A 13,192-nucleotide genomic window follows, 5' to 3' on the forward strand; every position below is an offset into this window, starting at 1 on the left:
TTGGAGAAGTAAGGTGAATTTTTAATAGATGTGGCCATATGTACACATATTTCCATGTTGCTGCAATCCTATCACAGACCTGCCGCAAAGAAAGAAAGAAAAAGAAAAGAAAGAAAGAATTGCACACTCTATTTTGTCAGAAGACCAATTCTGGAACTCTTGCATATTTCTTATGGTATTTAATTTTATCAATAGATGCACGTAAAGTGACAATATCAGAATAATTTCTCTGCCGATAACATGATGCCGATAAATATTGCATGTTACTCACCAGTCTGAATTCTTCGTATTTCAAGACACTGACGTTTTATTTTAATTGCCATGCCTAGTATTATAATTGTCATGACCCCTATGATACTACAGCAGGCAATTGTAGAGTACATCCACCGGCTCCCGGTGCCATCTCTGTCTGTAAGTGAAAAAAAAAGGTGTCAACACTGAAGCAGTCGGGTCTCATCTTCAAAAACGTTGCTAAATAGATGCTGTTTATCTTATTAGGCTCATAACTTTTGACGTTGCAATTTCGCATTTACGCCGCAAACGTTACGACCAACAAAATGCATGCTACGATGTTGATGGAACTGTAACTACACCGTCACGCTGTTATATGAAAGAATTTATCTTCTCGAGGTCGTAAAAATATTAAAAGCAATATATTATATTCTCGTTTTTCTTACAATTTATCAACTCATTGTGATTCACAAAAATTGTTTATATGTATCGACAGCTTTACCTATCTCCGTAAGTACCGAACAAAGAGGTGTGATGATGATTTGTCTTCTGGACTTTGATTGAAAGCAATGAGAAACATCAGAACAGGAAGAGCTACTACTTTAGAACATTAAAATTACATTCTAAATCCATCGCAATAATGTAGACGGTCCAGTTGTTGTATTAGACTCTAATGGTGTTACTATAGATAGGACGCCATTCGTATTAAAATGCAAATTTTTTTGAAAGGCTTTACTTCGCAGCGTTTTGGTCAGAGAAGATGAATGTAAATCCTTACCAATGCAAACGTCATTTTCTGTGTATGTTTCATCGAATCCTGTGGTTGGTGACATCTCGTGCGTAGTTGAAATAGCGACATTTGACTTGCGACAAATTTCGTCGCAGGAACATTTACAATTTTCATCCTCTTCTGTAATGAAGTTGAGAAAAAAAATACAAACATTTTGACATTTATCCAATTTTCATGTTTCATTTTGCATGGAAAAAGGTTGTTGAAACATGTTACATAAACTTAATGCAAAATAATCGAATGACAAAGCGAGATAGTTTTTCTCATTTTCCTAGAAACACTCGCTCATCTATCTTGCTTTTGTTTATTTTTGCTGAGCCAATTATTATTAAAGTTCAATTCGCAATTAAGCTAATGTAAAACATTGTTTTAACGTTATTATAATAATTATTACTATTATAAGTCAGCGACCGATGTACCCGTAGAGCAACGTTTATTTTTGAAATTTTTATTTCGTCAGTTTGATCGTTATGATCGCTGCAACAAAAATATGTAAGCGAACCCATAATATATATGAGGGGTGTCAGTAAATATGGTATATTTTTGTTTTAAAATGGCGGATTATGTTACCTTCGATATACGAGCTGTTTGTTTCAACGTGTGCGCTGATCTTCTGACTTGAGTATTTCCGACACGATGTCTGAATTTGGCAACTAAGAACGTCGCTTGGCTGAAAGTTCGTGATGTTAAGCTCTGTTGTACCCTGCTTTGTCTGCAGCAAAAGAAATTATTTGCGGCTGAAACATTGTTATTGCGCGAAAAAGTGCATGAAAGTTTCTTGCCAGCGAAATCTCTGAACGAATCAACTGATTATTTGGTTAACGTACGATGTGGTTTTTACATTCATCATTATTATATATCGTTTTTCTCGAGGGTCTATGGTTCGACGATCTACTCAAGTTTTTGATAAGTATTATTCCTCGTTAGACTCGTCCAATTTCAACATGATTAAAAAGATCTATAAGCTAACATTTCGGTATAATTATTTATACTTTTACTAAAGATTTGGCGAATCTATGTTCCCCAGCGCTTGTCTTGCATTCATTAATAGTAGCATGATTTTGTAACACTTTGAATCAACATACTTGTATTTCTTGCGTATTTTTAAGCCACTTGATATCTCTTAGGTCAAAATGATGATTTATGTCCGTGGTACATCGCAGAATAGCAAAGTCCATAAAACTCTGTGACGCTTTTACCAGAGTGATATTTACAGTAATGTTTTCTGCAAGAAAATGCAAGAATTGTTTAATCACAGTCCCTTGATTTATACAAGGTACGTCAGTGACACTGGGACGTGTTCGATGTCGATCGCAGCTGCCGCTGAGAGAGGTCAAAACTGTGCAGGAATCTAAAAGATATGTCGAAAATTTACTGAATTAATATTGAACATACGTTTAAACGGTTGTACTAGGTGGGTAATATCTACTTGGTTTTTGAAGTGCACAACAAAAGTCCTCTCTCTCAAGATAAAGAATATCTCACAAGGACAATAACTGGCACCTGAGTCAACGACGTCTTTAATTTTTACAGTTTTTTCTCGAATTTTTTTTTGGGATTCACGAGATAGCTTTAAAGGCTTGCTGTCTTTTATGCTCACATCTTTATGAAGTGAAACTTTATCGTAGGTCGTTAATTCAAGTACATGTACCACAATAATATCTCAGAAGAAAGTTTAACTTCATACAAAATGTGCCAATTAAATTGTTTCGGGTCCTCTGTGAAGTGTGATCCTTACAGTGATATGTAGTACTTACTGTTTCTGAACATTTACGATGAAATGCTCATATAATGATTTACGTTACAGTAAGGACAGACAGTATACTAACATAAATTTGACATACCTATAACATACAGATGAAGGTCTATGTTGGTGACCGAACTCTGTGTAGTGATGGCAAGTTTATAGTAGCCATGATTTTGACAACTGACATTGGCTAAATCGATCACCATTAAATTATTATGAAGGGATACATTGATGTTAGTTGTTAGGTGGAAGTTGAAGTTTGTTCCTTCACCATCACTGTTCACGAAGTCAAACACGTGACGCCCTCTATTGTCGGTCAAGGAAATGTCTATAGCATTGCGTTCTTGCATGACGTAACAGACGGAGACGCGTTTTCCAGCACGTGTCTTGACGTACCACGGAGAAACAGATACATCTGGGATAATTTGAAAATTGAAGTAACATCTATTAGATATTAAAGCTACCTACTACATGTGCAGCGATTCTCATGTTTTTCTGAAACAAAATTAAAAGTTTAAGGTACAGCGCAGGCTCTTCGTAACTACCATCCCTCTCCAACATAAAAAGTTGAACCATTCGCCCACTTGTACTTTCGCTTTCGCTCCCCATCAAAAGAGACTCCCAAAAGAGCACCCCCACCATAGGGATTTCTCCCCTCACCTCTTGCCGTACCCCACAAACAAATAAATCCCACTCCTTGCTCGTCAACCCACAGGGAATTGAGTAATCTTGTTGTTGTTGTTGTTGTTGTTGTTGTTGTTGTTTTTATTGTTGTTGTTATTGATGGTGATGATGATGATGATGACGATAATAAAAGATATTGAAAAACAATGTGTCATTCCTTGCTGTTGTTTGTCGATGTTGTAGATAATTGTAAAAGAAAACTGTAATCGTGACCAAAAAACGATGTAGGTCGCCCAACGTCACTCCCGTCCTATTATACAACCAAGGGTGGAATCGACATGCCCCTGATCAAGGCCCATCAGCCACCTTCAAGGCCCAGAAAAAACACCCCATTCACGAGTGATCGATTGAAATGTGCTATCATAGGCACTGAAATTTATCTCACTGACCTAATTTGGGTTTCACTTGAACTACCGACCTGCAAACGAGTGGAAAAAACGGCGATTTGCAAGTCGTACCCGGTCAAAATCGATCACATTTGAACTTCCCGGTCGATGGTGACGGCGCTTTCGTCACTGGGCATTTAAATTGACCAATTGGGGGCCCTGTAAAGGCTGCTTCGGCCAGCTCTCATTACCAATACATGAGGAGGCTTGTCCCAACGCAAAATTTCACTACAGTTTAAACTTCGCCGTCTCAACTTCATTCAATTTCCATTCTTGTAGAATAATACTTATGTGGATACCAATGACAAATCAACCCGTCATTTCTGTAAACTATCACCTGGAATACTCATTCACAACGACAATGTACACTCGCTCAAGTACGAGCCCGGATGTTTATTACGCTTGTATCCTTGTAACGGGGGAAATTCAAATACTCTAACTATCGACAGTATATCCTGACTTAAAATGGCAGATTTCCTGACAAAGAGTTGGTAAGTATCCGTTTATCTGCATGACTATGAAGGTTTTTCTACTTTTTCGCGTACTTTTGAACGTTACACGTACGCGTACGAGCAGGGACATTGAAACATAAACAATCGGCTGGCCGAAGCAGCCTTTACAGGGCCCCCAATTGGTCAATTTAAATGCCCAGTGACGAAAGCGCCGTCACCATCGACCGGTAAGTTCAAATGTGATCGATTTTGACCGGGTACGACTTGCAAATCGCCGTTTTTTCCACTCGTTTGCGGGTCGGTAGTTCAAGTGAAGCCCAAATTAGGTCAGTGAGATAAATTTCAGTGCCTATGATAGCACATTTCAATCGATCACTCGTGAATGGGGTGTTTTTTCTGGGCTTGAAGGTGGCTGATGAGCCTTGATCAGGGGCATGTCGATTCCACCCTTGGTTGTACAAGAGGACGGGAGTGACGTTGGGCGACCTACGTCGTATTTTGGTCACGATTACAGTTTTCTTTTACAATTATCTACAACATCGACAAACAACAGCAAGGAATGACACATCGTTTTTTAATATTTTTTATTATCGTCATCATCATCATCACCATCAACAGCAACAACAATAACAAGATTACTGAATTCCCTGTGGTCAACCGCCGTTTTTTTATTTTACAGTTTCCGTCAGCTGAGTAAGATACCATCGAGGGTACCGGGTGCTTGCTAAACCGGAAAAATATCCGCAAAGAAACTGCCAGTGAAAATACACTGAATATTTTACACTATCAGAAATAACTACCTCACTAACCATGAATAGATATCAAAGTTTCTGCGATGGTTCTTGGAGGATCTGTCTTAAGCCACCAACTGTACGTGATTTGGTTAATTTTCGTCATAGCCGATGAAATGTTGAGTGCCCAGGCACCGTTCACTTGTTCCAAGCTATAGTTCTTCCCATTGTTTTTGCCATAGTCAGGGCTATCAAATACACAGCCGACGATCTTTGCTTCTTGCCCTTTGAAGAAGAGTCAAACAATATTAACTTATCTGATAGCACACTTTGGAAATGATTTAAATAATCTATAGATTGTTGATATTCAGTTATCAAACATTTAAGTGCAATTTGTGGCATATATATGGTTTACTTTGTATTACTATAAATCTGAATCGAATGGATATAAATCTGAATCGAATTGATCGTCGTCGGTCAGGGAACTACTCTCACCACGCGGCTGAAGCCATATTATGGTTATCACAGATTCTCAAGCTTGTCCACATAACCCTATCAAGAAAATATTTTTCTTGGAATGTATTTTTCGATTTCATATCTGAGGAAAGCATGAATATGTTATCTCCCTATGCACAGAACGCTACACAACAGTAGTAGGCCTATATGCGCTTGTTGTGTGCTGTTGTGGAACTACATGGTTTCAGAAGAAATTGCTCGGCAGAGAGCGCTTAGCTGTGAACTGGTACAAGTTTGCAACACTCGTGGATTTACAAGGAGAAAATTTATTTCACCGGGAGCGTGTGCAAAAGTCTTCATTATTGCCAAACTACTGAAAAAACTCTGGATTTTATTATTAAACGATGGTTCATAACAGTAGAGAACAGGTATCAAAAGTTTACATTTTTATCCAAAAATTTTCAGGACATTGGCAGATATATACACGCTTCCGATGTCAGTGTCCCCGGAACTTCCCTCAACAATTAAAAGGCACTTTTGGCAATCCCCTGGATCGCCTTTGTCCTAGTATGTAAGAGGATTATGGAGCTGTGATCATAGCCTTTTGTATAGTAAGTAAATTTTCTGATGAGACAATCTGGCGCCAACACAGGCCGGCCTTTAAGAGGAGAATGTATGGCCACCGTCCCTCCACGGTGGAGGGACGGTGGTATGGCTATTGACTCACAAGAAGACTTTTCGCCATTGATAGCTTGTGGGGACTTAACTTCTCTAAGGAAATTCTGGAATATACGTATTTCCAAACCTAGTATTGCTATGGAAGTAAACTTAGGACGTCTACACAGATGAGTCATCATCACTGTTGATGTTTCCTGTTATTTGTTCCAGGGCATGTTTGAGAAAAAGATGAATTATTTATGGTACTCACTAACCAGGTATCGAGATGTTCACACACACCATGTATGTTATGCCATCGTTTGCATCAAAACCGCTCAGCAACATCAATCTCTGGCCCCTCTCAATAGCTAAGTCGACATTAGGTGGAACAAATATGGTATTCTTGCGTCTCATGGCTGCATATAAGAAACAAGAAGTGTAACAGATTTTGATTAATGATGGAGTTCACAAAAAGAATCATCGCACTGCAGCAGCCGTAGATTTTCATGACATTAGATTTTATAGAAGTCGACAAGTTTAAATTATCTTACTTTTGCAGAACGTTTCACATTGGATACTTTTTTTGAAAAGAAAGAGCGACGGCTGTTTAGCGCTATGTAAAGTTGACGCTATGATAAATTTTCCGACAGAGAAGCTTAATCTGTAGTGATCTCACATGATAAATTGTAAGATATCAACTATACTATAAGACTATAATGCCCAGTCGTGTGCGGGTGCTCCGTACCTCCGCCCCCGAAAACTTCGGGGCGGAGGTACGGAGCGCCCGCACACGACTGGGCATTATAGTCTGCTAGTCTGCTATGTACCGTGTGGTTAATGCTGTATTCAAAGCATTACAACATGGCCATTTGCAAGTATCTTTGGCAAGGATATAACATGCCAAGGACTACACAAGGCTTCTATTATTGGTTCTCTGCATAGTACGAAGTGACAGCTCTGTTAGTAACAAGCTTAACGCCAGCACACTTGAACTGAATTACGCCACATACTTTTACTAGGTGCATGCAAACCCGGACTCTTTGTGGTAGGCAAACTGTGTTTGGCTGTGGCATTCTCGAGCTCATAGCTGATGTTGGCAATATCGATCACCAGGAAGTTATCTTGAAGGGATACGTTGACAAGAATTTTGATGTGCATGTTGCAGCGACCCGATTCATCATAGACGTTATTGACGTCTAACGAAATGCGCCCTCTGTTGTCTTCTAGGGATTGATCGGTGACATTGTGTGCGGCCATTCGATATCCAATGGAGAGTTGTCTTCCAGTTGCAATCTCGACATCCCATGGAAGAAGAGATCCGTCTGCGACAAGAGCGAATCACTGTTATCGTTTTACAATGATAAACCAAGATTTGTAAAAGGTCTGTTGAAATACTATCATCATAAATCAATAAAACTATCCCGTAAAGCGTCAGATTAATTGGCTCACAGGATACTCAGGCTGGTCGTGTACATTGAAGCAAGATAGGAAGGACTTTAGACTTGCCCTAAGCATAGGTAGTTGCGAATCTATGGGTTGACTTCTATTAATATCACAAAAGAGTAAACTGCAGGAAACCTCAGCAGACCTTCGCGCCCATGATGGTTGTGTGATCGTGAAATTTAAGGTCAGTCTAAACTTCAGCAAACTGTCGCGTTAAGCCAGGGGTGATCGCGAAACCCAGTAACTATGTCGTACCCCTGAGAAATGCCAAGCAATCAGTGGGCGAGTCCAGCAGCCATGTCTCCACTTGTTGTACAGGTGTATATAACTGTTGTTTGATATTATGAATATAATACTATTTACGCAATGTATGGATTCAAATATTACGTTTTTAGTTTTTACTTATACTGTGCACAACGAAACTTTTATGTCAACTCTTTTACAGTCAAGAATCAAAAGCTGTGGACACAGTATATTATTTTACAACGAAAGCATATTACCTCAAACAAGCAGATTTTTGAAATGTGTTGAGGTGCTGTTATTGAACGCATTAAGGTTATAGGAGACAAATGCAGGTTTCATCGGAAATAGATCGTAACATGCTGTGACTGGTAAAGACCAAATACGATAATAATACGACTGAAACTAATTTGGAATGATTGGATCTTTATATTTCTTAAATTTCTCAAAAGTGTTAGGTGCTCTAAAACTGAATGATTTAGAATGTAATGTAATGTTTTGTAATGTAACTTAAAATGAAAAGCAGATCAAACAGACACACATTACTTCACTATCCAATTTTCCCAAATTAGTTCCAATCGTGTTAAGACGTAAAAACCCCATATGGTATACTGTATACTGCCTATTACTTGCGCATCAATAGATCTTAGTCTATATATTCTCCACAACACAATGTGACTCTGAAGTCAACTCCACGAATCACCACTTCTGCGTCATAAGTTTACATGAAAGGTCACGATCATCGACCGTGGAGAAAACAATGAAAAAATGCCATTTAGCAGATTGCATTGCGACTCATTTACACGAAACATAACTATACAACTGAAAATCCTTGTATTTGACCTGAAAAGGAAATGAATCAAACGAGGCCTTGCTTGAGTTCATGGCGACTTCTCTTCCGCCTTGTAACCAATGTTTTTCTAGATGTAAATATTCGTGTCTATTTTCTCGTGAGCAGCCACTTTGATATCGTCAAATGGCCGGAACTTTGACCGAGATGACTCATACTGAACTCTTTATGAGCATTGCGGAAGCACCCACAGAACCCGGACAAAGAACCAGGGAGCCAAAACTGCTGTTCTGGGCATCCTGAACAGCGCCTCCACTGGCTGTGACATGCATGCTGTACTGGCATTATTCAAATCACTGCCCTACTCGCAAACCACCGATCACTACAGCACGACCGGATGACCAGCCTATTCGTTAGTAAAATTTTAGAGGAAAATGTTTTAGTTTTCATATGCATGATCGATATTCGATCAAAGAATTTAATAACAGTTATCAAAACATTATAGAATTCCGAATGCATTCTTGTACGTTAGGAAAATATGGGGGAAAAGTGCTTGAATCCAGTATGTCATTTTAATCAGTTCACATGATTTATAGCGAAATCTGATACACACACAGCCAGCATGACCTACCAGAATCAAACACAAGCATTTTCTTCGAAAGGTACATGTTAACTGAACTGTGGGCGTCGGCGAAATATTGGTAAGACATTCCCCTCTTGCTCATCGTAATTTGTACCGGACTACTGCGGCATTGTTAGTTCGTACTACGAAATACCTAGTTTTACTCAGAACTCTGGGTAAACTGATCACGCCTTTGAATTCTGATTATACCATAAAGACGGAAAACAAATGGCGCATTTATCATAGAAAACTCATATCATGTCTTTTTCAAACAAATTTTCTGTACGCGTCTCTTTCACACCCCAAATAAGTATGACGCGCAACTTTACTCCTACATAGGCGCCATAGGGCACAATGGGGTGCTTATAGGAATCTGGCTCTTCAAAAAATCAATGCACATGAACATAATATTCTGAATGCAATATTCTCAAGAGTTGGGATAAACCTTGTTACTTCAAAATCGATTTAACTTCTGATGAATATTAAAAAATAGATCATTAGTTACCATTGACGAATACAGTAGTTTCTGCGATGCTTCTGGGAGGGTTTGTAGTAACCCACCAAATGTATGATGTTCTGTCCGTGTCTTGGTTAATTGTAGAGATGTTAAGTACCCAATTACCATGATATCGTTCTAAGTTTAAACTCGGCCAACTATATATCGGGTAATCGTAGCTAGCGGATACACAGTCCACGACCTTTGATCCAAGGCCTAGGAAGAAAATGTTTAGACGTGTTGATTTTTACTCATATGGAAAGTAACACGACGCTTACATTTTCACACGAGAGCGATGTTTTATGAAGCTGTCGCCTTAAATATGATACTGACCATAGACACTTTACATTCCGATTTTATGACATTTTCGTATTGTTCTAAGTCTGTCAGAAGAGGCAAACCGTTGTTGTGTTTTAATGTTTCACTGTATTAAACAGGTCCCCAATAACTTTGTCCACTTGGCATTTTCTAGAGGTCCCAATTCTAAGAAAGCGTCTTTCTAATTTCACATCTGCTAAACGTTTGAAAATATTTTGCTAATTTTGCATTCCAGCTCTTTGTATACACCGTTAAGACAAATAATAAACGTTTCTAGTATTGAAAAGGCACGGTCGGTAAATTCACGCTAAAGGAATGGGGGATTTTTTCGGCCATTAAAACACGAGCGGCATTTTTCTGTCACCTAAGTTGCTAGAAAAGATAACTTCCATAAACATTCCAGGTTACAAAGCTGGTTTTCCTTATCAATAAGTTATTTAGATTTTTGCTTTCCGTTGTCCGTTTTGCATGCAAAGACATTCGAAGAGATGAAGTATTTATGATACTCACCGAGTATGGTGATGTTTACGCAGACTTTATCTGCTATGATCTCGTGTATACCAATACCGCTAAGTAAAACCAATCTTTCACCTTTCTCGATGGCCACGTCTACATTTGGTGGAACAAACACTGACATATTCCCCCATTTAACGGCTAGGTTCGAAATACAAAGACGCAAACAGGTGTGAATTTGAGTTTGACCTGATAACGACTCCACAAAAACATAGTATTGTTGCTAGAAATAGAAATGACGGATGAAAATAGGTCCATATTGCTGGTTCAAAAAAATCTCAAGTGGAATGCACTACTATACTAGGAGTAATTGTTGATGAAACTTTAAGTTGGAACAGTTATGTTAATAGATTATGATTTGATTTTAAGCAAGAGAATGGGTCTTATCCGCCGTCTTCGTCAGTTTATCCGAAAGCAGAATAGTATGGCTTGATTACTGTATGATTACTTGATAACTAAATGTAATCTCGATAAGTTTTTCACTTTTCAAAAGCGTGACTTACTATTTATTTACCATATGAATTTCCCTCTGCCGATCCCTTAAGCATGATTGAAGTTATGTCTGTGTTAGAAAACGTACTTTTACTTGAAAGCTATACTTATCCCTGATTGTTTATCTCAGAATGCAGCCTCGACGAAAGTATGGAATTCACTGACAGTTGAAATTAAGCAGATTCCTACCATATTCATGTTTAAAAAGCTTTCGAAAGACTTGTTGAGAATAACATTTCTATGTAAAAACAATTGTGATTTTTATTTCAGTATGTGAGTCACGATGAATAATATTCAAATAGGTAAATCGGTCGCTCTCTAAAGTGCGCATGAAATAAATGAATAAATCTGTTTATTGAAACATGAACGGTACATACGGTATTGTGTTTGTAATGCCGCCAAAGGTTATGTATTACATTTTTACGGTAGCTCCTGTATAGAATGAATTGAATCTGACACTCTTGACCAAAATCAAAATCACAGGCTGTCGATCGAATACATAAATTAGTGCATGCTTGATTTGACTGTATTTGAAATAAGGTGTGCTGACACTTGCAAAGTAAGATTACTTTCGATTGTAATTCATTCATAATGATTTGTACAAACGAATATCAATCAACGAGGTCAAAGTAGATCTTTTCAGTTTACATTTCAGAGAAGAGTTTACTTAACTATGTGTAAGTATCTTTATAGTCATTTCTATTATTATTGTCCAACTTTAGGTGACCAACTTTAGGTGAATTAATTATAAGGAGATGCAAGTTTCCATGTGTATGCCATTAGGCCTATAGCCATGCAGAATATTTTGAAGGTAATTAAAATTAACTCCTTACAGATAATGACATTCCTGCCGTTGGTCATTTCGAGGAGTGAGTACATTTGAGGTACCTCATGTACTATGCCTATGTTCATTGAGAATATACCTTTGTTAAAGTCTACCTGACCATCATTTTTAGGCTAGAATCTGTTGATAAGGAAGTTATGCGTATCATAATATACGTCGGTAAAATTTATGCGTAATTCCGGTAAGTTTTGAGTCCTATTTAGTCTTTTAAGTTCCGCCTACGTTCCGCTCAGTTTAAACGCTAATGACAAATGAAACCGTCATGATCAACTTCGTACAAAATGACAAAACTGTAGTTAAGAATCTATAAATGTTGTCAAGATAAAAATTGCATATTGTACTGGACTCGCTTACCTGTTGAGTATTTACTGTGGTTCATTGATATAGGCGATTCACAAAGAATTAAAGCAATCAAAGAGATGAGTCTTGCAATTTGACGAGCACACATCCTGAGTGGAGGATAAAAATACGGTAGAATTTTACATGTAGCTAAAGTAGAAATATTGTTTAGCCAGAGTGCTTTTTCGCCCTTTTATGTTTAAGTCTGAGGGCAAAACAAAATAAGTTTTTTTCTCATCCCAGCTTGCGTCGATCTCGGTGCTTCAATTGCTCATTTGTCTCAAAAGATATTAATAAAAATTCATAGTGTGCTTGGAATGACTGAAGGTGACAACGTAGGATCACTGGTATGCGTACCATGCGCTATGTTGCGTCGGTACCAGATCTTGTAAACTAACAATAAAAGTAAACAAAATGATATAAAATGATGTCAAGCATACTTTAGTAAAAATAAAACAAAAACGTAATTGTTTTACCCTATGATGTTCAGAACAACTCTTTAAACGATACTCTAGTTCCACTGTGTCACAGCGATTTTTTTATTGTAAGCATAGTAGTCTGTGACTTCAGTGTTCAGCGCGATTAGGATGTTTCCCGGATTGATAAACTCTGTTACTAGCATTGCATCACCAAATTTATTTCTTTGTCTTAGCTCACGAACTTGAAATTGATAATAAAATCCCAAACTTGAGTCGTTGGTAACTTGTCAGATTTAAAACAAGAAAGAAAAGAATGATACTCGATTTACAGGATGTTTTGAAGAGTTTTTCTAATACAAGTAATTTCGCAAAATGACAGTAAAAAAGGTTCATTGATCAGTATCATTCACGGTAAATACGTAATTTACATAATTTATCAGGCTAAAGAAACAAACAGAAAGTGACAATAACAATAGGGTCATCTTGAACTGCTACTTAGAGGTGGTGCCATGTTTCCGGTAAGGGTAAAAATGAAATATATA

The 13,192-nt window shown here is 37.9% G+C and overlaps 1 protein-coding gene across 2 annotated transcripts in view; it reads right to left on the reverse strand.

The window, feature by feature from the left end:
* Positions 1–1,015: 1,015 nt before the first annotated feature.
* LOC139152679 (uncharacterized) overlaps positions 1,016–13,192 on the reverse strand; it is a 36,504-nt gene continuing 24,327 nt past the window's right edge. Inside the window, exons 2-10 of one of the 2 annotated variants that reach the window (XM_070725966.1) lie at positions 12,247–12,341; positions 10,554–10,697; positions 9,735–9,941; positions 7,145–7,456; positions 6,410–6,550; positions 5,100–5,306; positions 2,866–3,183; positions 1,592–1,733; positions 1,016–1,141 (exon numbers count right to left, since the gene is read on the reverse strand). In XM_070725966.1, coding sequence (XP_070582067.1) covers positions 1,708–1,733; positions 2,866–3,183; positions 5,100–5,306; positions 6,410–6,550; positions 7,145–7,456; positions 9,735–9,941; positions 10,554–10,697; positions 12,247–12,340 — 1,449 coding nt within the window. In that variant the 5' untranslated portion in view covers position 12,341 and the 3' untranslated portion in view covers positions 1,016–1,141; positions 1,592–1,707. Of the gene's footprint in view, positions 1,142–1,591; positions 1,734–2,063; positions 2,247–2,865; positions 3,184–5,099; positions 5,307–6,409; positions 6,551–7,144; positions 7,457–9,734; positions 9,942–10,553; positions 10,698–12,246; positions 12,342–13,192 lie in introns of those variants that run through there. The other variant, XM_070725965.1, reaches the window with a different exon arrangement.

Source organism: Ptychodera flava, chromosome 16, assembly GCF_041260155.1.
Source record: "Ptychodera flava strain L36383 chromosome 16, AS_Pfla_20210202, whole genome shotgun sequence".
Lineage (NCBI taxonomy): Eukaryota > Metazoa > Hemichordata > Enteropneusta > Ptychoderidae > Ptychodera > Ptychodera flava.